The sequence below is a fragment of the Lissotriton helveticus genome, chromosome 2_1 (genome assembly GCF_964261635.1).
Source record: "Lissotriton helveticus chromosome 2_1, aLisHel1.1, whole genome shotgun sequence".
NCBI lineage: Eukaryota > Metazoa > Chordata > Amphibia > Caudata > Salamandridae > Lissotriton > Lissotriton helveticus.
The window spans coordinates 1130032166-1130058583 of NC_136059.1; the positions used below are offsets into that span (position 1 = coordinate 1130032166).

Sequence of the window (26418 nt, forward strand, 5' to 3'; positions counted from 1 at the left end):
TGATCTTTGTGGCATAAGTTAGGAGGAAATCTAGAAGGTGTCTGTCTTGTTGTGTGTTGATGTCGGTGTTGATGTGTGCGGTTGTTAGGGTGCAGAACTCCCGCTTGAGGATGCAGCCTAGTGTCTGGTTGGTGAAGTCAAACACTTTGTCCCAGAATTTTCTGACCTTGCAGCAGTGGAACATTAGATGAGCTAAGTCCCCTGTTGCTTTGTTGCAGTTCCAGCACTGGCTATTCTCTCTTAGGCTCAATTTTGCTAGCTTTGCTGGGGTCCAGTGTGTTTGGTGTATTAACCAAAATTTGGTTTGTGCTAGTACTGGCGAGATTATGTTTTGCGTGGGGGAGGCCCACATGGTTGACAGTTCTTTCTCTGTGAGAGTACGGCCTATCTGGTTTTCCCAGTAGTGTTTATCTTTATCATTGAGTTTTGAGGTCTTTGGGCGGAGAAGTTTATATAGGTGTGATATATGGTGCCCTGTTTTGTTTAGGTTTTCCATGAGTTGGAAGATAGATGGGGTGAGGCTGCTTAGGTTCGCTTTTGTGATCGCTGTTTTGATGGTCAGGAAGTTGTATAGTTACGCCTCTGCAAGGCCGAACCTGCCCTTTATGGTGTTAAAAGTGAGCGGTTTGCCTTCCTCTTCTAGGTGTGCTGGATGTGAGAGGCCTAGCGTGCTCCACGTCTTTATATCCAGGAGCTTCCCCCTGTACTTTATTTTTGGGTTAGCCCATAGTGCCACCCATTTCGAGTTTTTTAGGCTTACCTCTAGTTTCGGATCTACCTTAAGGAGGGCACTTCTTGTTATCTTGAATATTGGGTTCCCTTTTAGTGACTGGTTGTTGGCTGTGAGGAGGGTTAGGGGGTCTGAGTTGTCTAGGATGGCTTTTTCCAGGGCCAGCCACGTTGGTGTGTATTTCTGATTTTGGGTTACCCAGTGCAACCCTTGTCTGGCTATGCAGGCTGTCTGAAATGATTTTAGATCTGTCATGTTAAGGCCTCCTAGTTCTTTCCTTAGTCTAAGTTTTTGGAGGGCAATTCTTGTTTTTTTTATCCCTCCAGATGAATTTGTTCAGTGCTTGGTCTATTTTTTTATGGAAGTCGTCGGTTAGAGCTAGTGGGAGCATACTGGCTAGGTAGTTAACTATAGGTGTGGCCATCATTATGACTGTTTCTATTCTTCCCCACCAGGTGATGAATTTGGATGACCATTTTTCCAGCAAGTCTCTTATCTTTGTCAGTGTTCTCTTTTCGTTTTGGTCTAGGGTCGTTCTTAAGTCCTTGCCAAAGTTTATTCCTAAGTATTTGATCGATTTTGTTTGCCACACCAGCCCAGAGTCCCCTAGTACTTCCTTGGTCGTGTGTACATTCATGGGCATACACTCTGACTTTTCTCTATTTAGTTTGTACCCTGAGTGGGAAGCGTAGGTGCACATGAGTGCGGGTATGGACACTGTTGGGTCTTCTGTAACTATCAATAGGTCGTCTGCATATGCCGCCAGTTTGGCCGTGATTTTGTTGATGGAGATGCCTGCTATGTTCTTGTTTGTGAGAATGTCTTTGATCAGGGGTTCTAGTACTAGTAAGAATAGTAGTGGGGATAGCGGGCATCCCTGTCTAGTTCCTCTTTGGAGGTCGAATGGGGCTGAGGTTGTGCCGTTAATGGCGATCTGCGCTTTTGGGGTTTTGTACATGGCCATGACTCTTCTGGCATACGTATCTCCCAGGTTGTATGCTTGCAGGCACTCTTTTAGGAAGTGCCAAGACACCCTGTCAAAGGCCTTTTCTGCATCAAGTGCGATTGTTACTGCTGGTTTTTGTGCGTGTGAGCAGTGTTCTATGACTTGGCACAGGAGTCTGGTGTTGTCGCTAGACAATATGCCTTTCATGTATCCTACTTGTGTGTTGTTTATCAGCTGTGGGAGCACGCTGCACAGCCTAGTAGCTAATATTTTGGCGTATAGTTTGCAGTCAAGGTTAATGAGTGATATAGGTCGGTAGTTCTTTGGCCATTGTGGGTCCTTGTCATCCTTCGGAATAACTCTAATGTTGGCTTGTGCCATTGTTGTGGTCACTTCACCAGCCATACTGCCGTGGTTAAAGGGTTTCGTTAGAGTAGGAACTAGTTGCTCTTGGAATGATTTGTAGAAAGATAATGTGTAGCCATCTGGGCCTGGTGCCTTGTTATCTTTTAGTGCTTTGATGGCTATCCTAACCTCTAGCCGCTTGATGTCTTGACCTAAGGCTCTTGCTTCTTCATCTGTGATTTTTGGCAACTTCAAGCTCTCTAGGTAGGCCTTCGTTCGCTTTGTTTCGAGTCCCTCATCTTTTTTGTACAGCTCCATATAGAATTCCCTGAAGGTGCTAACAATGTCTTCGTGTCTGGTGTGTGATTTGCCTGCGGTGTCTGTGATTGATGTGATGTTGTGTTGTCTCTGCTTGCGCTTGAGGTATGCTGCCAGTGATTTACCTGCTCTATTTGCTTCACCCAGATTGATCTTTGTACTTTTTTATCCAGAGGCCTGCGCGTTCGCTGAGTACTCTATTGAATTCATATTTCTTTTTTGTGAGTTCTGTTAGTGCGTTTTGGTTGTCGATGTCGCTTATGTGTTCGGTCTCTAGCCTTTTGATGTATTTTTCTAACTGTGCTAGCTGTGCTCTTGTCTCTCTGTCTCTTCTCCTTTTTATTTCCATTAGTACTCCTCTGATGGTTGCTTTTAGTGCTTCCCACAACGTGCCTGGGTCTGTATCTGGTGTGTCATTCACTGCAATGTATTCTGTGATGGCTGTCTGAATCTCTGCTCTGGCTTAGCTAGTGTTGTAGGGTTAAGTCGCCATCTGCGTGTTAGATGCTCATTGTGTCTACCTGTTAGGTGTAGGCTGATGCAAGCGTGGTCTGATATTGTTCTAGCTGCGATGTCTGTGTGTTCGGTTAGGTGGCTGTGGGTTGAGGATATAGTCTATTCTGCTGTAGGAGTTGTGTGGGTGGGAGTAGAAGGTGTAATCTCTTGTGTCGGGGTTTTGTAGGTGCCATGGGTCTGCTAGGTCAAGTTTGTTGCACGTGTTCTTTAGTGCTTTGTGCGATGTGGGCGTTTGTGTCTTGTTTTTGGCCTGTCTGTCTAGCATTTGGTCTAGTGTCATGTTGAAATTTCCTGCCACTACCATCATAACATTTCAGACTTCTGTTGACTTTGAGTGGTTGGTTGATTATCTTTGAGCCACTAAAAATATATATATATATATATATATATATATATATATATATTCCACCACACCCGTTCCCTTTTCGTAAAGAACGATGTCCAGGCCATCAAACAAGTTAAAAAAAACTGGTGTTTTAATTCACAGCCCACTCAACGCGTTTCGGGAACCACTTCCCTTGCTCACGAGTAATTGTGTCTGTTTACATCCAGCATTTTAAAGGTTTGTCATGTGATCTTCGTGCACAATAAACATAATCAACAGACTACCATTTCATCTCTTATCTGGAGCTGTGAAGACAGATTCATAAGTGCTGTTGATTATGTTTATTCATATATATATATATATATATATATATATATATATATATATATATATATATGTTGAGTTTTCCGAAATTTCAAACAAACACCCCGCTGCCCACACTCCCACCCCCTGTGAGGACACTGGGCCAACAATTGGAATTCTTCCTTCCAATTGTCACAGTTCTCCAGACCGTGGTCAGTATTCTCATCCCAGTGCGTCGTGGTTAGTTATCCAGTCTCTAGTTCTTCCCGTTTTCCCAGAGTTCTTCTCCACAGTCCAGATCAAAGAAGGCTTTATCAGCCCTGTATCTTTTATTTGATGCTGCAGCAAACAGTGTTAACATATCTCCTTCAGCTATTACTTCCTGTTCAGCCAGCCCCTTTTTTCAGATTTTTTTGGGGTCTTGCCTCAGACATCACGTGCACGGTCTGTTGCGAGGTATTGCTATCTTACACTAGGCTTGGAGTCCGCCCATTGCTTACCAGTTGTTGATTTCATTGTCCCACATTTGCTTGCTTCTTCATTAGCTGTGTGGGCACTCCTTGCTCTCGTTTGCCCTGTCTCCTGAAGCACGGACGCATTTCAATGTCCTTCTACTGCTCCCTTTTTCAGGCGCTACTTCTTTTATGTTTAAGAACTTTAAGTATTTGTGTTCGCCTGGAATTGTTAAGTCTGCGTGAGTGAATAACAATTGTGAAACGAGCCAGCTGGAGGAGGAAGCAAAACTGAGGCTAAAAGGGTATTCCATCCCCAGTTCTGAACCGTTTATTTATTTTTTAATGATTGAGGCAGTTGGTTTTTGTTTTCATAGCTCAGTTTTCACTAGTGGTATCTAGGTAAAATCCCCAGGTTTTTTTTTCTCCAGAAATTGCATCAACATTAGGTTTTATATGCTAACATCACTCTCCTCCCACCTTTCAATAATAGATTGATATATAGAATTACTTACTGGCAGTCTACAGTAGGTAGTTAGGACCAAAGTTTCCGTAGGAAAGGTGTTTTATTGTTTTCCCAATAACGTTGGCGCCGCTTGACAAATCTTCACTAAATTTTCCAAAACTCAACCTTTTAATTTTAGCTGCTGTGTTGAAAGGTTCAGGGTGATACGTCAAGCGGGGTCGATGAAAAAGGGGTGGTCCCAAAACGTGTTTCCCCCATGTTATGTCTTTGGGTAATTGATCATTTTGTTTAACGCGACTACAGAGCGGACACCCTGAACGGAATACACTAAATTTGTCAGAAAGCTAGATGTTGGTCCAGAAAGCTTGCTTTTTGTTATTTGTGTAAATCTGTTCAGTAGTTTCACAGATATTAAAGTTTAAAAAATATAGGTATCTGGGGATGAGACTCCTTGCAGTGGATCCTACAAAAATGTGATTGTCTAGCAATACTTCAACCATGAAGTGTTTGCAGCCAACTTGAGACTCTGCTTGAAGCAGAATCCCACAAAAAAGTAAAAAAGAATGAAAATGGGGCAGGGTGGGAATGTTAACCATGTTATGGTTATTACATTTAAAAGAACGTTCAAATTACCCGTGGCCATCTCGGCGCTGCAAATGGTAGCAGGCAAGCATCTACAAGAGGTGGTCGCTATTGGAAAAGGGAAGCTTTTCAGCAGTTTCCTAAATTTGAAATAATTCGGGCAGATAGATATGCACAGGGAGTCCGTTCTAATAAACAGGAACCAGGTAAGAAATGCATCTCCCACCACGTCTAACCAGGCGGATGCGGGGGGACTCGCACAGTACGGCGCTCCGCTGGTCATAAACAGCCCTTCTCTCAACCCCTCCCCCTTTCATGTTCTCACCCATCCACCTTCTCTCCCGTGCGTCTCGTCACCCTTACTCTCCCCTATTCTTCCCTTCTTGCCTCTTGTCCTTGTTTCACACGTTATTGCTAAGACCTCTCTGGATACAAGAAATGCATGTCACAAACGTTTTTAAAGTAACTGAGCCTATATAGGCTGTTCACATTCGTACGAAAAGTCGGGTGGGATAGGCTTGGGGTTCAGTCTCTGACTTCTTGAAACATGTTACACCACCATTTGTTCTTTGTTATTTTGCATTTATATTTTAAACAAGGTTAGATCTTGCTACCATTTCTTCTTGCATTACTTTGTGTCCGATTACAGGCATTGCGTGGGCGGTACAAACTAATGTGTGTTTAGCACCAAATCACCCACTCCGCCCTTGCAACAAAACAAATATAGCTAGAAGACATAATGCCAACATTTTTTAAATTGCTTATTGTTATGAAGCTGCGAAACAGCACGGACGGTCTACAATAATAACGAAAAAAAGGCAAGATACCTCCTCACCATCACAATGAGAAATCTAGTATTAAACAACACCACATTGCAGATTTGCGACCCCTGAGCTGACTCGGGAGCCAAACCGTTTAAAAGCAAAAGCCCCATTGAAGACCTCTCCTCCGCCCTGGTTTGTTTACGGTTTCCCTCGCAGGATGAAAAAGAAAAGCCTAAAGTTGCCATTATGAGAATACAGAGCAAATAACAGGGTTGGTCTCATAATAGGGCTGGTCTCATAATAGGGCTGAAGTTGGCTGCAACAAAAGGGTGGGCCTGTGGGCCCCATTGACATGCATGGATCCTTTAGGTGCGCGCATGGGAGCCTGCTGCTATTGGCTTTGGATGACCCGATTCTGCCTTCCAAGCGCCCCGGGGACACAACCAGCTGATCACCTATGCGTGCATTTCAAAGGGCTTCTATCAAGGGACAGCAGTCCTTCGTGGGCCCCACCAAAATGCTAATGTAGATTAGGGTGTGCCCTGCAGTTTATGGTGCTGTAATGGGGCTGCTTTGAATGGGCACCTGTAAGAAAAGAAACACCTTCCCGTGTACCGTTATTCTGCTAATCTTCAAAAGTTTCACAGTTGATGTATTGTGCCCTTCAGTATTTCATGCTGCTGAAGTCGATAAGATGGTAGGGTGACCAGGCCTACTGATTTTGAACGGCTGCTCAGCATTTTCTATGCTGCAGCATTTTCTACTTCTGCTCAGGGAAACGAACAAAAAAGGAAATACTTGCGCCTGTCCTGCTTTTTAGAGAGGTGGGAATAAAAAAATTCTGAGTTTTTTTTAATGCTTTTTGGAGAAAAGAAAGGATAACTCTCTCCTCTCCCCTCTTCCCTCTCCTCTCTCCCCTCTCCCCTCTCTCCTCAACCTCCCCACTCCCACAATCTCTAGTGTTAAACAGGAAGCAGAGAAGAGGCGCCACCTGGCAAGAAGGCAGACTGAGCCATCCTTCTTGATTAATGGTTTTAACATTTCACGTGTTACCAGTAAACATGTCCGAGGCGACACGAGCACAAGCCACATTAAGACATCCTCCTAAGTTGCCCGAGGCGCCAGCCGAGCACAAGCCACATGGAGACATCCTCCTAAATTGTTGTTTCCCCTCTAACCTGAATCACTTTTATGCATAACTCCAATAAAAGAGAACTTTAGAGAAAAGACAGTACTTTTCTTCACAAAAGATCTTAAATATTGTTTGCGGGGTCAATATTTGAAAGATATTATGGTGGCCTCATCTCCGCATTTTTTACGATTTGCATTTACTTACTATTTACTTACTATTTAAAGCCGATCTCAAAGTTCTTTTATATTTTAAAAACAACATTAATTGTTAATCGCACATAACAGTGATTTTTTGATTTTTTTTTTAGTACTTTTGTTACGGGTTTCAAACATTACACACTACACTAGCTAATTATCGCTCTCCTCTGTTTTCCCTATCTAATTCTGCCAGTACTTACATAACTTTATTTATAAGTTTTAAACTGAAGGCAGACCCCATCTCCCCTCCACACTTTCACCACTCCCCCTTTCACCACAATACCCTCTCACCACTCAACACTCTACCCTCTCACCACTCACCACTCACCTCTACACTCCCTCTCTCCAATCCCTCTCTCTCTCCTCACTCACCCCTTTCTCCTCTCTCCCCTCTCACCCCTTTCTCCTCTCTCTCCCTTCTCCTCTCTCTCCCCTCTCCTCTCTCCCCTCTCCTCTCTCCCCTCTCCCCTCTCCCCTCTCCCCTCTCCCCTCTCCCCTCTCCCCTCTCCCCTCTCCCCTCTCCCCTCTCCCCTCTCCCCTCTCCCCTCTCCCCTCTCCCCTCTCCCCTCTCCCCTCTCCCCTCTCCCCTCTCCCCTCCCCCTCTCCTCACTCTCCCCTCTCCTCACTCTCCCCTCTCCTCATTCTCCCCTCTCCTCACTCTCCCCTCTCCTCACTCTCCCCTCCTCACTCTCCCCTCTCCTCACTCTCCCCTCTCCTCATTCTCCCCTCTCCTCACTCTCCCCTCTCCCCTCTCCTCACTCTCCCCTCTCCTCACTCTCCCCTCTCCTCACTCTCCCCTCTCCTCACTCTCCCCTCACTCTCCCCTCTCCTCACCCTCCCCTCTCCTCACCCTCCCCTCTCCTCACCCTCCCCTCTCCTCACCCTCCCCTCTCCTCACCCTCCCCTCTCCTCACCCTCCCCTCTCCTCACCCTCCCCTCACTCTCCCCTCTCCTCACTCTCCCCTCTCCTCACTCTCCCCTCTCCTCACTCTCCCCTCTCCTCACTCTCCCCGCTCCTCACTCTCCCCGCTCCTCACTCTCCCCGCTCCTCACTCTCCCCGCTCCTCACTCTCCCCGCTCCTCACGTTTTAAACTGAAGGCAGACCCCATCTCCCCTCCACACTTTCACCACTCCCCCCTCTCACCACAATACCCTCTCACCACTCAACACTCTACCCTCTCACCACTCACCACTCTCACCTCTACACTCCCTCTCTCCAATCCCTCTCTCTCTCCAAACTCACCCCTTTCTCCTCTCTCCCCTCTCACCCCTTTCTCCTCTCTCTCCCTTCTCCTCTCTCTCCCCTCTCTCCCTTCTCCTCTCTCTCCCCTCTCCCCTCTCCCCTCTCCTCTATCTCCTCTCCCCTCCTCTCTCCCCTCTCCTCTCTCCCCTCTCCTCTCTCCCCTCTCCTCTCTCCCCTCTCCTCTCTCTCCCCTCTCCTCTCTCTCCCCTCTCCTCACTCTCCCCTCTCCTCATTCTCCCCTCTCCTCATTCTCCCCTCTCCTCTCTCTCCCCTCTCCCCACTCTCCCCTCTCCCCACTCTCCCCTCTCCTCACTCTCCCCTCTCCTCACTCTCCCCTCTCCTCACTCTCCCCTCTCCTCACTCTCCCCTCTCCTCACTCTCCCCTCTCCTCACTCTCCCCTCTCCTCACTCTCTCCTCTCCTCACCCTCTCCTCACCCTCTTCACTCTCCCCCCTCCTCACTCTCCCCCCTCCTCACTCTCCCCCCTCCTCACTCTCCCCCCTCCTCACTCTCCCCCTCCTCACTCTCCCCCCTCCTCACTCTCCCTCCTCACTCTCCCCCCTCACTCTCCCCCCTCACTCTCCCCCCTCCTCACTCTCCCCCCTCCTCACTCTCCCCGCTCCTCACTCTCCCCGCTCCTCACTCTCCCCGCTCCTCACTCTCCCCGCTCCTCACTCTCCCCGCTCCTCACTCTCCCCGCTCCTCACTCTCCCCGCTCCTCACTCTCCCCGCTCCTCACTCTCCCCGCTCCTCACTCTCCCCGCTCCTCACTCTCCCCGCTCCTCACTCTCCCCGCTCCTCACTCTCCCCGCTCCTCACTCTCCCCGCTCCTCACTCTCCCCGCTCCTCACTCTCCCCGCTCCTCACTCTCCCCGCTCCTCACTCTCCCCGCTCCTCACTCTCCCCGCTCCTCACTCTCCCCGCTCCTCACTCTCCCCGCTCCTCACTCTCCCCGCTCCTCACTCTCCCCGCTCCTCACTCTCCCCTCTCCTCACCACTCTCCTCACCACTCTCCCCTCTCCTCACCACTCTCCCCTCTCCTCACCACTCTCCTCTCTCCTCACCACTCTCCTCTCTCCTCACCTCTCTCCCCTCTCCTCACCTCTCTCCCCTCTCCTCACCACTCTCCCCTCTCCTCACCACTCTCCCCTCTCCTCACCACTCTCCCCTCTCCTCACCACTCTCCCCTCTCCTCACCACTCCCCCCTCTCCTCACCACTCCCCCCTCTCCTCACCACTCTCCCCTCTCCTCACCACTCTCCCCTCTCCTCACCACTCTCCCCTCTCCTCACCACTCTCCCCTCTCCTCACCACTCTCCCCTCTCCTCACCACTCTCCCCTCTCCTCACCACTCTCCCCTCTCCTCACCACTCTCCCCTCTCCTCACCACTCTCCCCTCTCCTCACCACTCTCCCCTCTCCTCACCACTCTCCCCTCTCCTCACCACTCTCCCCTCTCCTCACCACTCTCCCCTCTCCTCACCACTCTCCTCTCTCCTCACTCCTCACCACTCTCTCTCTCCTCACCACTCTCCTCTCTCCTCACTCCCCACCACTCTCCCCTCTCCTCACCACTCTCCTCTCTCCTCACCACTCTCCCCTCTCCTCACCACTCTCCCCTCTCCTCACCACTCTCCCCTCTCCTCACCACTCTCCCCTCTCCTCACCACTCTCCCCTCTCCTCACCACTCTCCCCTCTCCTCACCACTCTCCCCTCTCCTCACCACCTCCCCTCACCACTCTCCCCTCTCCTCACCACTCTCCCCTCTCCTCACCACTCCCCCTCTCCTCACCACTCTCCCCTCTCCTCACCACTCTCCTCTCTCCTCACCACATCTCCTCTCTCCTCACCACTCTCCCCTCTCCTCACCACTCTCCCCTCCCTCACCACTCTCCCCTCTCCTCACCACTCTCCCCTCTCCTCACCACTCTCCTCTCTCCTCACTCCTCACCACTCTCCTCCTCCTCACCACTCTCCTCTCTCCTCACTCCCCACCACTCTCCCCTCTCCTCACCACTCTCCTCTCTCCTCACCACTCTCCCCTCTCCTCACCACTCTCCCTCTCCTCACCACTCTCCCCTCTCCCTCACCACTCTCCCCTCTCCTCACCACTCTCCCCTCTCCTCACCACTCTCCCCTCTCCTCACCACTCTCCCCTCTCCTCACCACTCTCCCCTCTCCTCACCACTCTCCCCTCTCCTCACCACTCTCCCCTCTCCTCACCACTCTCCCCTCTCCTCACCACTCTCCCCTCTCCTCACCACTCTCCTCTCTCCTCACCACTCTCCTCTCTCCTCACCACTCTCCTCTCTCCTCACCACTCTCCTCTCTCCTCACCACTCTCCTCTCTCCTCAACTCTCCTCTCTCCTCTCTCCTCACCACTCTCCTCTCTCCTCACCACTCTCCTCTCTCCCCACTCTCCTCTCACCACTCTCCCCTCTCCTCACCACTCTCCCCTCTCCTCACCACTCTCCCCTCTCCTCACCACTCTCCCCTCTCCTCACCACTCTCCCCTCTCCTCACCACTCTCCCCTCTCCTCACCACTCTCCCCCTCTCCTCACCACTCTCCCCTCTCCTCACCACTCTCCTCTCTCCTCACCACTCTCCTCTCTCCTCACCACTCTCCTCTCTCCTCACCACTCTCCTCTCTCCTCACCACTCTCCCCTCTCCTCACCACTCTCCCCTCTCCTCACCACTCTCCCCTCTCCTCACCACTCTCCTCTCTCCTCACCACTCTCCTCTCCCTCACCACTCTCCTCTCTCCTCCCTCCACTCTCCTCACTCCCCACCACTCTCCCCTCTCCTCACCACTCTCCTCTCTCCTCACCACTCTCCCCTCTCCCCTCACCTCTCCCCTCTCCTCACCACTCTCCCCTCTCCTCACCACTCTCCCTCTCCTCACCACTCTCCCCTCTCCTCACCACTCTCCTCACCACTCTCCCCTCTCCTCACCACTCCCCTCTCCTCACCACTCTCCCCTCTCCTCACCACTCTCCCCTCTCCTCACCACTCTCCCCTCTCCTCACCACTCTCCCCTCTCCTCACCACTCTCCTCTCTCCTCACCACTCTCCTCTCTCCTCACCACTCTCCTCTCTCCTCACCACTCCCCCTCTCCTCACCACTCTCCCCTCTCCCACCACTCTCCCCTCTCCTCACCACTCTCCTCTCTCCTCACCACTCTCCTCTCTCCTCACCACTCTCCTCTCTCCTCACCACTCTCCTCACTCCCCACCACTCTCCCCTCTCCTCACCACTCTCCCCTCTCCTCACCACTCTCCTCTCTCCCCTCACCTCTCCCCTCTCCTCACCACTCTCCCCTCTCCTCACCACTCTCCCCTCTCCTCACCACTCTCCCCTCTCCTCACCACTCTCCCCTCTCCTCACCACTCTCCCCTCTCCTCACCACTCTCCCCTCTCCTCACCACTCTCCCCTCTCCTCACCACTCTCCCCTCTCCTCACCACTCTCCCCTCTCCTCACCACTCTCCCCTCTCCTCACCACTCTCCCCTCTCCTCACCACTCTCCCCTCTCCTCACCACTCTCCCCTCTCCTCACCACTCTCCCCTCTCCTCACCACTCTCCCCTCTCCTCACCACTCTCCTCTCTCCTCACCACTCTCCTCTCTCCTCACCACTCTCCTCTCTCCTCACCACTCTCCTCTCTCCTCACCACTCTCCTCTCTCCTCACCACTCTCCTCTCTCCTCACCACTCTCCTCTCTCCTCACCACTCTCCTCTCTCCTCACCACTCTCCTCTCTCCTCACCACTCTCCTCTCTCCTCACCACTCTCCTCTCTCCTCATCTCCTCTCTCCTCACCACTCTCCTCTCTCCTCACCACTCTCCTCTCTCCCCACTCTCCTCTCACCACTCTCCCCTCTCCTCACCACTCTCCCCTCTCCTCACCACTCTCCCCTCTCCTCACCACTCTCCCCTCTCCTCACCACTCTCCCCTCTCCTCACCACTCTCCCCTCTCCTCACCACTCTCCCCTCTCCTCACCACTCTCCCCTCTCCTCACCACTCTCCCCTCTCCTCACCACTCTCCCCTCTCCTCACCACTCTCCCCTCTCCTCACCACTCTCCCCTCTCCTCACCACTCTCCTCTCTCCTCACCACTCTCCTCTCTCCTCACCACTCTCCTCTCTCCTCACCACTCTCCTCTCTCCTCACCACTCTCCTCTCTCCTCATCACTCTCCTCTCTCCTCACCTCTCCTCTCTCCTCACCACTCTCCCCTCTCCCCTCTCCCCTCTCCCCTCTCCCCTCTCCACTCACCACTCACCACTCACCACTCTCCTCTCTCCTCTCCTCTCTCCTCACCACTCTCCCCTCTCACCACTCTCCACTCTCACCACTCTCCCCTCTCACCACTCTCCCCTCTCACCACTCTCCCCTCTCACCACTCTCCCCTCTCACCACTCTCCCCTCTCACCACTCTCCCCTATCCCTACTCTCCCCTCTCCTCACTCTACTCTCTCCTGTCTCATCTCTCCCCCTCTCCTCACTCTCCCCTCCCCTCTACCATCTCCCATCTCTCTCCACACACTCCCTTCTCTCCGCTCTCCTCTAACCCCTCTCCTCTCTCTCCCCTCTCTCCTCCCTTCCCCTCTCTCCTTCCTTTCTCCACTCTTTCCTCACTCTCCCTTCTCTCTCCTACCATCTCTCCTCAAGGTACACACAATTGTCATTGAGAACTAACACAGCATAATTTATACCATTTCGGCATTAGTCAACACCACTATAGCATCACTCAACATACCGAATCATTAAACCGCATCAACACAGCATCATTCACCACCACTACACCATCTTTGATCACCAGCACTGCAGGCATCACTAATACAGCATAAATCTGCAGAACTCACACTACAATTATAATATGCCCCTCATGCGGGGCACAAATTCAATTGAACAGCAACACAGCATTATTTTTGCCACAAATCCAACACTCACGACCACTACAGCATCAAACACCACATCATTAAACAGCATAAACACAGCATCAGTCAGCACCACTACAGCGTAATTCATCACCAGCACAGCATCAGGCTGCAACATTACAGAGTAGATCTGCACACACCTATCACACTACACTTATGATATAATCCTTAAGCGGCGCACAAATATCAGTGAGCATCAACACACCATCCTTCATTCCACCAGTTACTCTCTTTACTTTATTAAAAGACACTTTATTTTCAGTACACATTTTCACAATAATTTTATCTAGCCATCCTCTTTTATTTCTTCCTCTATCCTACACAGAACTTTATGTAAATAGTGATGTACTTTGAAGCATTTACATAGCACACTCCTCACTGTTCCCCTAAGGCCCCATTTCATTGAACAGACGCATTTATGCTGAGGGACACAGATTGCAGCGGTGATGTCATACAAGCACATGCTGATGTTAGGCATGCCATTGTTACCTGTTCGCCTCGTAGCATTGTTCCAAATTATGCAAAATATATCCACATATTACAAATAAGATAATGTACAAGCTACTCTCACAACCCACATTAACCTTCCCTGCACGGAAGAGTTTCACTGGGTAGGGGGGACGTTTTAAAAAACATTTGGCATTACAATATAATGTAAATAAAAGTTATAACTATTGCCATTGTAAATGACAAAGCTATTAATTTTGCAATTTTTAAAACCAACGCATAAATAAAGAAATTGTCATTTACAATACCAATAGCTCAAACTTTCCTAATGCGAGACCTATTGCATTGCAAATGCTTGTTCTTGCAGGCAACCAATGTAGAGCCTTCAGTGAAGGGGCCGACAGGGTACCCGGTGGAAGATAAAAAATAATTCTGGCTGCTGTATTTTGCCCTACCTGCAATTTAGCTGTGAGCGTCTCATTTGCTGCAGCCAGTAGAGCGTTCCCGCGGTCTAGTAGGCTCACTACCAGGGCTTGAACTAATGTTCTTCTAGGGGAGATCGGAGATTTTGTATTTTTAGGAACAGGCCTAGTGCATCTTGTCATGTTCTGTAGACACACGGGTCATCCAACTGCACTTGGAGTCAACTTCTTTATTCTGGGCACGAGAGCAGGTTCAGTCCTACATAGTTTCTCTTGAGACACAGTCAACAGTCCAATCCGCTTCAGATCTTCCACTTGTCCAGTAAGTGTTAGTTGGGGGTGACTTGTAGTACCTGACATAGGCCTGGCACCTGGTCGTGTGGAACGGGGAGGAGGGGGCTTCTCCTTGACACGCAATACCCAATGAGTTAAAAGTTCCCAGGGGTAGGCCTACCTATTTGTTTTAGCAGTTCCTGTTTGCCCTACTGCAAACAATCTACCAGTGCCCCTCACTTTTAAAATACAAGATGGGGGAAACCCTTCTCCTTGTGCAGAGCTTGTTTGCCCCCGAGAGGTGTGACCTGGGTAATCAGCAGTTCCAATCTCTAGTCACTCAAGACTGGTTCTGGGGGTAGATTTCCTCCCATTTGGTTAGGAGCCAGTCTGACTAGGTTGACTAAAGCTGTGGCCTTTCAGAGTATCACTGAACATTTGCTTTTGAAAAGACAGACCCTATTGAAGTTATGTTCCTGAACCCACTCAACTGGTCTTTACCTACCCACTCCTAGGTCATTGCCTGTTCTCTGGGGGCAGATTTCACCCCTTTCATACCTAATTCAGGCCAAGTGATAGAGCAGTGTTTGGAGAGCTAGTGACATTAGCCTCACGGGAGGGTAAAGGTAACTTTCTGAAAGGACAGGGCAGGACATACCACCCTTCTGATATTATTGGATCTGACTGCTGCATTCGACACCCTGTCTCCCTTGAGATTGGTGGATCGTCTCCGGGAGATAGGTGTTGGGAGCCTGGCCTTGGACCTGCTTGCTTCTTTTCTGGGTGAGCGGTCTCAAACAGTCAAGCTGGGAAGTTTTTATTCGGATGCTGCCCCCCTTGTTTGTGGAGTGCCTCAGGGCTCCTCCCTGAGCCCCACGCTGTTTAATATAAACGTGGCCCCACTTGCAACGGTGGTGAAATCATTTAGGTTGGAAGTGTTGTCCTATGCGGACGACACCCAAATAATGGTGTCGATCATGCAGAATGTTAAGAACTCCACACAGAATTTTAAAAGCTGCATGAAAGCAGTCTCGTCATGGATGGTACAAAACTATCTAAAACTGAATGGTGTGAAGACTGAGGTCCTTATTTTTGGGAACAGGACAGGAATCTGGTCTACGGAGTGGTGGCCCGACTCCTTGGGCACCTGCCCTACTCCTGTTTCCCATGGAAAAAACTTGGGAGTGGTGGTGGATGACTCCTTATCTTTGAATTTGCAGGTCTCTAGGACAGTGGCCACCTGCTTTGGGCTCATCCGGATTATAAGGAAGATCTCTCAGTTCCTTTCATTTGATGCCCGTAAAAGGGTGGTTGTTTCATTAATATTATCCAGATTGGATTATTGCAACACCCTTTATTTAGGTATCAATAAAGGGCAGCTGCGTCGATTGCAGCTGGTGCAGAATGCAGCTACAAGGCTAGTGATGGATCTACCCAAACATCACTCAGTTTCGCCCTCTTCTTTCGCTGCATTGGCTCCCGGTGGATCGCAGAATTATGCTTTAGACTTTCTGCCTCACTCATAATGCCTACTATGCCTGGGCCCAGTGGGCATTAAGACGTTATTCCAATATTATGTGCCCTCGAGGAACCTTAGGTCCGCAAAAAAGAATCTCCCCAGGTTCAAAAGGAAGATGGGGTGGGAGAGCTTTTTCATTTACTACCGCCAACGTTTGGAACTCTCTCCCGGCTGATCTTTCGGGGCATCAATCACACACAATTTTCCGAAACAAGTTAAAGACTTGGCTTTTCCCTGTGAAGCTGGTCTGAGGGGATTTTTGTTTGCTTGTTTTCTGGTCTGTATTCAGCGCCTTGATGCCCTTGGGCTAAGTTTGCGCATGAAAAATTTGCTTTTCATTCATTACCAGTATATTTAATACAATTCTGTCTTTGCCAATAGATTGGACTTTTATTAATTATTAAATACAACTTTGAATGGAGCCTGCAACTGGTGCAGGTCAGACATTATAGATTAAAGGATACACATTTATGCTTTGACTTTTCCTATGCACCACCTACAACCTGATCAGTGACAATGTCGATTTTGGCACTCACTGGCAGGGACATGCCATTTTTAAGGTCATGCATGTTCCACTCTTAATTATCCACCCTACCTTGTGGGCAACAAAAGTGCACTTAGTGGTGGCTTATTTAATATTATAAATCGGCTTTTCCTACCTGTCAAAACTGTTTTTTGACAGGTCTCTGCAGCAGAGTTCAAGCTTCTGTGAAGCTACACAGAGTAGACTTTAAGCCATGTGTTTACTGCCACTACAGTGCATGGCACTCTAGGTACTGCGTTCCAAGTGGCATTTAACTCTACATAACAGGGGTGTATTTCTGCACCATATATTCTGGCTTTATAGGAAAGTTAAATGCGCCAGTCCGGTTTCAAGCCAATTTGACACGTGTTAGGGTCAAAACACATACTCCAGGTACTGGATAGCTATGTTAGAGTTCAGAATTACCAGCAGGTAAATGACAAAAAATAGAAAAATTAGAGGCGACTACCCAAAATGGGGGTACTTTACAAGACAAGCTATCTTGGTCATGCTCCTTTAAAATGTTTGAAAGCAGGTGCAGTGAAAAGGAACAATAACACAGGAAGGTGGAAATGAAAAGATAGTAAGCCAAGTATTCATGCTGTGTGATTAGAAAGCACACACCACCACTCTTGGTCTTTATAGGCGTAAATTGGCCCGTAATTAAATTAGATGTTTCGAATTTCTAAGTGTTTGGGAGGTTGATTGTCGACGACATTTAAACCTCTTTTCAAGTTTGTCTCACCAGGATACAAGGACCATCTACATGGAATCACAATGTCTAAAATTTGTAGTCAAGATTTGCATTGAACTTTAAGGCTAAAGTCGTTTTTACAAGGGATCATTACCTTAAGATGTATAAGCGACCACTTGTATGCATCCATGTCCAAGAGTGACATATAAAAGTTATTGTACGTATAGCAGTCAGTAATTGCATGTAAGCAATTAGTGTACATAATTCATTTTTACCTTAGTTATGTGGAGAGCCTCACCTATGACGTTAATGTGACACCAAGAAAGAGATTATGTGCTTACTACCAGGTCTGAGGTACCTAATTAGGATCCGATAAAGTAATACTTAAGAATGTCTGAGTTTAGAAACCGTAATAGTAATCACTATTTAGAATTGGTTAACTTTTAACTCACCCAGGAGTACCATTTCTTATAGTGAGGTGTGATGTCATGACAAGGTGCGAAGTCAGCATGGCTCGCCACATGTAGTCCATAGATACTGAGCCACGATGGGGAATGTTCACATCTTCACATCACAATTACGTGCTGGATTGAGCAAGGACACTAGTAAGTATATCCTTATGTGAGGTTTGTTCAAAATTTAGCACAACCCTCTATTCAGTAACATCCGGTAAGTCAGTCAGTCAAGCCCAGAATGAGAATAGTGATACTTTGCTTGTGCACAGCAAGACACAAATTGTACTTGTGATTGAATGACACAAGTCCGTTTCTTTTAATAAAAAAAAATGTTCCTGCTAATCTAGGCATGATCGCCAGATAGAGAAAGATTAATTTAGCAGTATTCACTTGTAATAATAGTGTATACTGAACTTAAATTTGATGTTTGCATGCTCATTGATGATTTATTTAGCAATAGTTTTTTCTGATATTGAAATGCAGCTTTTATAAGAAATATCTTAAAGTGAAGGGCTTCATGGGGTTTATGTTGATGTGTCTCCAGTGGATTTTGAATGTATTCAGATTTGACAGAATATAATGACTTCTGTTTGAATAATATGAGCAGTTGCCAGTACATGCAGGGAGAACAGTGCATTCCCTTAACTAATTGATATTGTATTTTTGTATTCTTGGTTGAATTCAACTTCTGACATCCGTCTTTTTTTTCCTGTGTCATTTCCTGATTCAGGTGGTAGCTGAAAATTTAAATGAATCACACAACTCTGCATCAGAGAAGGGAATGACAATGGAGGACATTATTGGTGCATTATCTTCAGATCCATTTTCAACGAAGAAGCAAATCCCACGCACACCTGAAACCCTAAGTGAGTGGCACATTTCTCATTTCAAAAGGATGGGCAGTTTTGATGAACATGTTAATCCTCGAAGAAGCCTGTTTAATGTAATGAGACACAGCAAGAAAACTTTAAGAAGTGATCGGTCCGTTTCCAAGACAAAGTATATTATGCCACTATTTTTGCAGATCTGTAACATTTTGCAGATGTTCCTTATAGCAGTGTAATAAATAACTGGGACGTGGCAGTCTTGTAGAGCAACACTTTAAGGGGTCAAATATTCGATGCTAGTTTATCTGAAAAAACTCACAACTTTGTGCACATTTCATCAAGGCAGTAAACAAACTTGACCTCCTACAGAAATGGTTCTGCATCACAGACTTTACTGGTTTATTTTTCAGTTTTCAAAGAAAATATAGGGGACCATCTTTGTCTGTCACCCTTGTAACTGTTACGAGAGGTGAGAAATTTGCGGTGCTTATTGAAAGTTGGCAGTAATTTATCAGGCTTTCTCTCACCATGGGAGTTATCATTTGGCCGGACTTAGTTCAGATGTACCTGGGCCATTTGACACATGACTGGCCAGTGCTTGACGGTCTCTGACCCTCATTTGCCAACCCCTTAGAGAGGACGGTCAGTTGAGGTTGGAACAAACTTTAAAAACCGCGTCTAGCTCATTTAGCTAGATGGGAGTCATTTACCTTCCTTCCAGTATTTATGGGATATTGAGGGGTGCCTAACCCTTGCAGAACTTAATTAGATTCTTGTTATATGCTCAATTTCTGTACATTTGAGTAGTGTAAAATCCACTAGCATCCATGACAGCATTTTATATATAAATGTGTTTGTATATATTTTACACCACTCGCCCCCTCCCTTGAATCAACAATTATCCAATATTATTGTGATTAAAGTCTTGTATTATATGGTGTGGCTGAGAGACCTCACTGTGCAATTCACACTCAACCATCTTGGGTCCAATCAGGCTCTTTTGCAAAACCTTTGGCTCAACCCTGGGTCGCTTCGGCTTCGAGCAACAAAGCTTAAACAAAGGAACTAGGGTAAAGCATTAGAACATTTTTTTTTATTTTTAGACACCAAAACAACCAAAATCCACCAGTGTTCTGGAGATTTAGGCTTTAAAGAAAATGCAAATCATTGAAAAACCTTGGAAGATGGGCGGGATTTTTTAATAAGAGAATAGAAGTTTTTGTCTGCGGAACGTCTCAACAAGGCTTAATTGGTCTGAAAGATTTCAAGGAAACCAAGAATGCTCTAGTGAACCTTCATATACCCACACGATCGATGTACCTCTCGTGGTGGTGGTGGGGGGGGGGGGGGGTGTTAGTGCTTCCTCTCAAGTGGGAAACTCTTCTTTTGGGGAATGGTCAAAGATGGAAAGGTGGTGTGTACACAAGCCCACTTGAACAGATCATGCATTGTATAATCAGGGCCCCACTGCTGGTGAGACAGACGCTTGACTATTTGGAAAATCAGGGCACTGGGATCACAGCATAGAACAATCACTCCTGCCTCCCATTAACAGTTGCACGGATAGTCTGCATATGTATTGTTCATGTTTAGTGATTTACATAAAGTGCTAAACGTAATCGCCAGGGATTTGTCCAAGGTTGCACAAGTGGTCACATAAAATGGGATCAGAACAAGAGATTCCTGCACTCAAACAATTTAGCCACTATACCACATCCTTTCCTACCTACCGATCTACATAACCCAAATGACAGTTTGCTCTTCGTAGTTTCCGCAAGACAGTATCATTTTTCATGTCAGATGTGGTGGTCTCTTTAAAGAAAAAAATTACACATGAAAAATGCAGTTCTCTTTATCAGTACCAGTAAGGGTCTTGCTAGCTGCAACACTTATGCCTCTGATGCGCGGAAGTGCAAGCTGGTGACAGTTAAAAAAAAAAAAAAAAAAAAAAAAGGGGACCTTGTTTCTAATGAACACACCAGTGATTGTAACGTATTGCACACCGGTCACCCATTTAAACATATTAAAAAGTAGTCCTGAAATGGGTGAAAATGGATGCTGCGTATGCTGAAATTGTAGTTGGGCATTCCCTTGACAAATAGTGAAACCTAAAATTGGAGCGATTAATATTGCCAGCAAATGGGAAGCCTGTAGGTGGGGGCTACAAGCCTAGAAGTAGCTATAGCATGTCTCTGTTCAAGAGTCTGCAAGCGCACCATCTAGAGTCGAGACCTAAAAAGGGAGGTTTGGACTTTGTCATTAGTTTAAATGGCAAAGTCGAGTTAGTAATTTAAAGCTGCTCTTTGAGGCTTCAGTGGGAAGCTGCGAGGCAAGTTTTACTTTGCCAGCATAACAAGTGCTGCTGTCTCTGGGTACCCCTGGTACCATATTCTAGGGACTTTTTAGTAAATTAACATATGCCAATTGGGTGTGATCCAATCAAACACATACTTTGTAAGGCTCAGAGCACTGGCACAATGGTCTGGTTAGAAGGCCTCCGTGCACTCAGTTTAATAACCAGGAGCACCATTCCAAAACTTCGAGGGTGATAATGCAAAAAGAGGCATTTCCTTACAATTATGATAAAATTGCCTCTTATAATTATTTTACAAAACCTAAAGCATAAGGTATGAAATTGTCTTCCCATGCCCCCCAAAAGTATTTAATATATATGCATGTATATGGTTTCTCTATTGCGTAAACTTAGCCAAAATGCAGCAGACGACTGTATATGGCCAAAGACTACCATAAAATCAATCAGTAAGAGGGGCGGAAGTTTGGTTGTGGAGGTTTATTGCATTATTATATAGTCTTCTTTAGAGAGCTATCCTGAATTGAAGCAGATCTGGTGCACTCCTAATGGAGATGGGGATGTTGTTCCAGATCCTGGGTGCATAGATAGAAAAGGCCCATTGTCTTGTTTTTTCTTTTCCTCAATGAGATGTGCTGCAGTAGGGTTCCCATAAGTGCTGCCAGTGTGGTTCCTGGGAGGCAGTGGAGTAGGACATTACCGCTATCCAAATTCCACAATACGAGGGCTTGTACTGCAGTTCTGAAATTTTTCTGGAAGAAATGGTTTGTCTTTCTTCAGGGTGACTCCAAATGACTTGGTATTTGGTGAAATCTGGGGTTTGAAGCTATCAAGTCTCATGTCTGTGAGCAATTTGTGCACTGAACCTTGTTTATTATCCATGGCAAAGAAATCTATTTGTGGGTGGGTTAAGCTTCAGGTAAGCGCTGAATCTCAGGGTCTGGATGATCTGCAGGCAGTGTTTGAGGCATTGGATGCCTTATGCAGGGGAGCCTCAAGAAGAGCTGTTCATCATGGGCATATTGGCGAATCTTTCTGCTGAGTAGACCACCAAGCACCTCCATGTATGGGTTGAAAGTAACAGACCGTATTGAGCTCTGGGTAGAACCCACAGGTGGTAGGGATATTTTATTAGCTAGATGTGCCTGTGTGAACAAACTGATGGTTGGTTAGAAAGGTAGTAGGAGAACCAATGAAGGACATTGCTGGTGGATCCCATTTAAGATTCCAGGGTGGTATGGTCGACTGCCGAAGGCAGCTTAGATGTACAGCAAGATCAGAAGGCAGTGCTTCTCTTCATCTGTGGTCCTAGTGTATTCATGATCGCTCACTCTATAGTACCACCTTACCATTGACCTTACCAATTTGAAAGCAGTTAGAAGAGGACTGCTGCTTTCAGTAGCTTAATGTCCTTGTGAGCAACATATAGAAAATAAATCCTGTTGCAGGTACACACCTAAGTGATCAATATCCTCAGCATATTAACTGTAGTTTTAAACACCAAAAATGTAATATGTTCGACTTGATTTTAGTAGTTAGATTTGAAGTTTTGCGATCTGAGTTGTGGTGCTGTGAACCATTGAAATTGATGCGTTACCTAAATCAATGCCACTTTTCAGTGAAAAGGTTCCAGGCCATTTTATTTGCCAACAGCCATTTTGGTGAGCTTTTGAGATCTGCCTTATCTATGCAGTCAGCCCGATTTTTTGCCATATGTTTTTAGGTCGAACCTGGCAAGCGTATGCTGCTGTGAGGCATGCAGTAGTGGAGTACGCAATAGAAGCCCTGCCCACTCTCCGCGCATATTTGTAATTGGCTTGCATCATTGTCCTTCGTAAGCGCTGGCTTCCGGTTCATTATTAGGCTCGTTAGTTTCTCCTTGGTACCGCCTAGTCTGCATTTGTTTCCTCCCATACCGACTCGACCTTTTACTGATGGTGTTAAATGATCTGCTTTATGAGTTGGTGAGCACTATTTTATTTAATGCTCGTCCCCTATTCCACCCACTATCTCGCAGCACTCCACCCGCTGTTATTTAAAATGTTTACTAATGGCGGTCCGCTTTAACTAAAGCAGTCGCGTTTTTTTATTTATTTTAGCAGAGCTGTTCGCAATTAGCAGCCACGCTTATTTATTTAGTTTGTTTACTGGCACCTCTTGTTAATGCTAGACCTATTGCAAATGCTTGTTTGTCTTGCTTTAGGACTCTGTGCACTTTACTCCTGCTAACTACTAGTAAAGTACCTGTGCTTCCTTGATAAATATGGTTAAATTTACATATTTCTAATTGGCATATTTACGTTGCCTATCAGTCCATAGTATATGTTTCAGAGTATTCAGAGGGCTTGAAAAATGTATTTTGCGGACTGAAGCAACCATTGTGCTGTCCACTACAGTGGCAGTGCGAACATTGCTTCTTGTCTACTATTGTAGCCTGACTCTAGCAGTGTAAAAACTTCAACTCGACCTGTCAAAATAAACACGTTTGACAGGTCAAAACCTCCGCTTTAAATATTAAGTCAGGAATGTTTAGACCTTAAAAGGCAGGGTGCATGGTATGTAAAAGAAGGAAATTTAAAAAAATTTAAATTAACATATCATTACAGTGACTAGCCCCCAAAAACAATTTTACCGTAGGAAAGCAGTGTGGCCCATAGAGAAAACCAGAATGCAGATTCAAATACTAATTCTGTGTTTTCGGAATGGAACTAGCTAGAAAACAAATTAAACAATTATTTTTTATAGTAATCTAAAATGCAACTGCGTGGTAAAGTCAAATGTGTGATGAATATTAAGAAAATAACTAATAGAAAGTTACTTTTTTCCTGTCTGGATTTCCTGGGGCTGATTTCCATTTGCTCTCCAAATTCTCCCATTCAGTGATAAGCATTTGCTTAGGTGTGAAATGCTTACCAGGACCTATCAACGGTTTTACCTCTATGGGCAGAGATGATTCCTCCGAACCTCACAGAATATGCTGGGTGCAGTGTCAAATCCTGGTTGACAGGTCTGCTGAGCCACATATAACATTTGAAACGGAGAGAGCCGGGTGCCAAAACAATTCTTGTGTATACACTGTCTGTTTGCTGAAGAACCCTGCAGTTGTCCTATCAGACTTCTGTCTCTGGGTTTATTGTGGGTGCAGTGGCTGCTTGAAAGTGGAATTTTAATGTTAGATGTGGGAGAATACTAAGATTACAATGGTACACGTCACACACATACCCCCAGCTTCCAAGTTGTGTGGCTGAAGACTTTCGCCATCTTGAAAATGGCCAAAGTGGAGAGAGTTGGCCTGATGAACTTGTACCCCATTGGTTAGAGTGTGCCCAGGACGCATCTTTCCCACTAGCTTGTTCCAGGTATAAATGTGGCACCCCCACTTCAGAACACTGCTGGTCCTGAGCAATGAACAGAAGAGGAGTCGACCTGCTGTCTGTGACCTGAGAGGAGCCCTGAAGGACTGGCCCTGTTCCCTTTTGCACTCAGGACAGAGAAGTACATTTATGGGTCATAAGGCTTGCCCTCCTGTTCGTGCATCAGGGTTAAAACCAGCTAAGAGAGCTTTTCTGAAATTGTCTATCTGCCCAGTGGCGACTGGACCCTGCTGTTTTCCTCTGTCTGACACCCAGTGAGTCTCGTAGGTCTCTCTTGTGGTACTGTGGGATTTTATAAGTATACTCATGTGGTGGATTGGGATTTGAAGTACCAAGTAGGTAGGTAAAAGCTTTGACTAGTGCGAACCTGCTTAGTGTATCCGACCCACGCTCAATCAAAGCCAATCCCTTTCTACTGCGACCGTAGACTATCATTGGCACTTTGTGCTTCTTAAAACTTTTTAAACCTTTATCTCTGGTTCCAAATACTGAATTCTTGACTTTGTCATTTCATTACATTTTCCTGTTTTAGGTTTGATATTTTTGTTTCCATTTTTACTATATCACTGTTTTGGTTCACATTGCCTGTCTGCTCTATACTTACGAGAGGGTTGAACGCTGGTTAATTTAGTGACTTTGATGGTTCACCCTGACACGAGCTGTGATTATTCCTCGAGGTGGGTAGGCATCCACCCCAAATAATCCAGTTTCTTTGGTACATCAAATGGATGTGGATTCAACCCAATGGTTTGTGAGACAATATCATGATTTTAAAATGGTCGTCGACATTTGATTGTGTGGAAGTCCTGTTAGACCTTTACACAAGTTGATCTTAAATAGCTCCCAACGTTAGATTCCTCTCTTGTGTGAATTATCCTCTACTTAGCTCTTAAGAGTACAGGATTGAACGCAATGATGTAAGGCAGGGCGTTGGCACACCAATCTAGATGGTTTACGGTCCTAAAATGTGTGCTCATTCTCCCCGTTACTTTGGAGGTTCCCTCCATCTTCCAGCATGGACTCTTATAGATTCATATGCTTGAATTAACGTTAAAATATCAGCACGCATACACACTACAGTGAAACCGCTCCTCATACTATTTTAATTAAGCTACCTTATAATGATTTGAGAGATAAAATTCGAAATATTTAATCAGTTTAAATAGAAACCAGGGTATATAATGATTTGAGAGATGCTGCGCTCCACACGATTTTTGAACCTCTGCTGCCTAGATGTTTTACCGCGTGTCTCTTCTTCAGACATATTTTTTCAATGGAATTTCCGTTGTGTTCCTGTATCTGGTTAGATCATCTCTCACGACCTTCTGCAGAAAATTTTCTTTGTACTTCCTTTTGTGGTTGCATTGCTGATCCTGTGACTAACATTTTCCCCAATCAGTCTTCAAAGAAAAAAGACCTTTAACCATTGTGACACCAGTGGGACAATAAAGATTTAGCATTGATCCCTACACAGTGTTTACTCTGCCTTCACAGTGATGGACATTATACAAAGTAATATGAGTATTTTGGTGCCAGAGCCCTCTAGGATAGTGTGTTCTGGCTACTTTTGGCTTTACGAACATTTTCTCCTCATAGTAAGGAGAGAGTGCTCCCCCCTTAGGGCATTACAAAGTAAATGAGGGGGAAATTAGATTCTGTTACAAAAAAGTAGCCTGTAAAAGGAGAGCCATTTTCAGATGAGTCCTCCTCTGATTCTGTGTCAACAATGAAGGGTACGCTGTTTCCCAAAGTGATAAAGTGAATGAACCAAGCAATGGATGAAGGCCCCAACAAAGGAGGAAAGGTTGGAGAATCCTCCCTTTCGGAACTGAAACCCTCACACACCCAGCAAGCTAGGTGTCATGCTTCATCATCTAGGTTTGCTCCTCGTCAGGCCGGCGGTGCAATGCCTGACGGGCACCCATAAAGGGGCTCTTTACCGGAGATCTTTTGCTCCTGCCGTTAGTGCGGTGGGTATGAGGGCCCTAGGGAAGGTGTAGACGTAGGTAGTAAGTGAATTAAAAAAGGTTAGATTATCCACTAGGTAAATTTAATAGTTTGGTAATCTACCTTATTAAAAGAAGTGAGGAGATAGTACTCACTGGTGCAATGATCCAGAAGAGTACGCTCTACGTAATGGTCGACATGTTTCATGCTGTTTGTTCACAAGGATACAGTGCAATTCATCAGGACATATAAGGAGTAACTATCTACACACTGTGGATGGTGAGGATTTTACCTACCTCAGGATACATGGGGGCAGGCAGGGGGTCCTGCCACTTCTTAGTGGGACCTAGACCGGGATGACCA

General features: G+C 46.6%; 1 protein-coding gene across 2 annotated transcripts in view; it reads left to right on the forward strand.

The window, feature by feature from the left end:
* Positions 1 to 26418, forward strand: part of HAUS6 (HAUS augmin like complex subunit 6) — a 393765-nt gene that overhangs the window by 287002 nt on the left and 80345 nt on the right. For both annotated transcript variants that reach the window (XM_078675970.1, XM_078675969.1), the window contains one exon: positions 18327 to 18462. In XM_078675970.1, coding sequence (XP_078532096.1) covers positions 18327 to 18462 — 136 coding nt within the window. The remainder of the gene's footprint in view (positions 1 to 18326; positions 18463 to 26418) is intronic.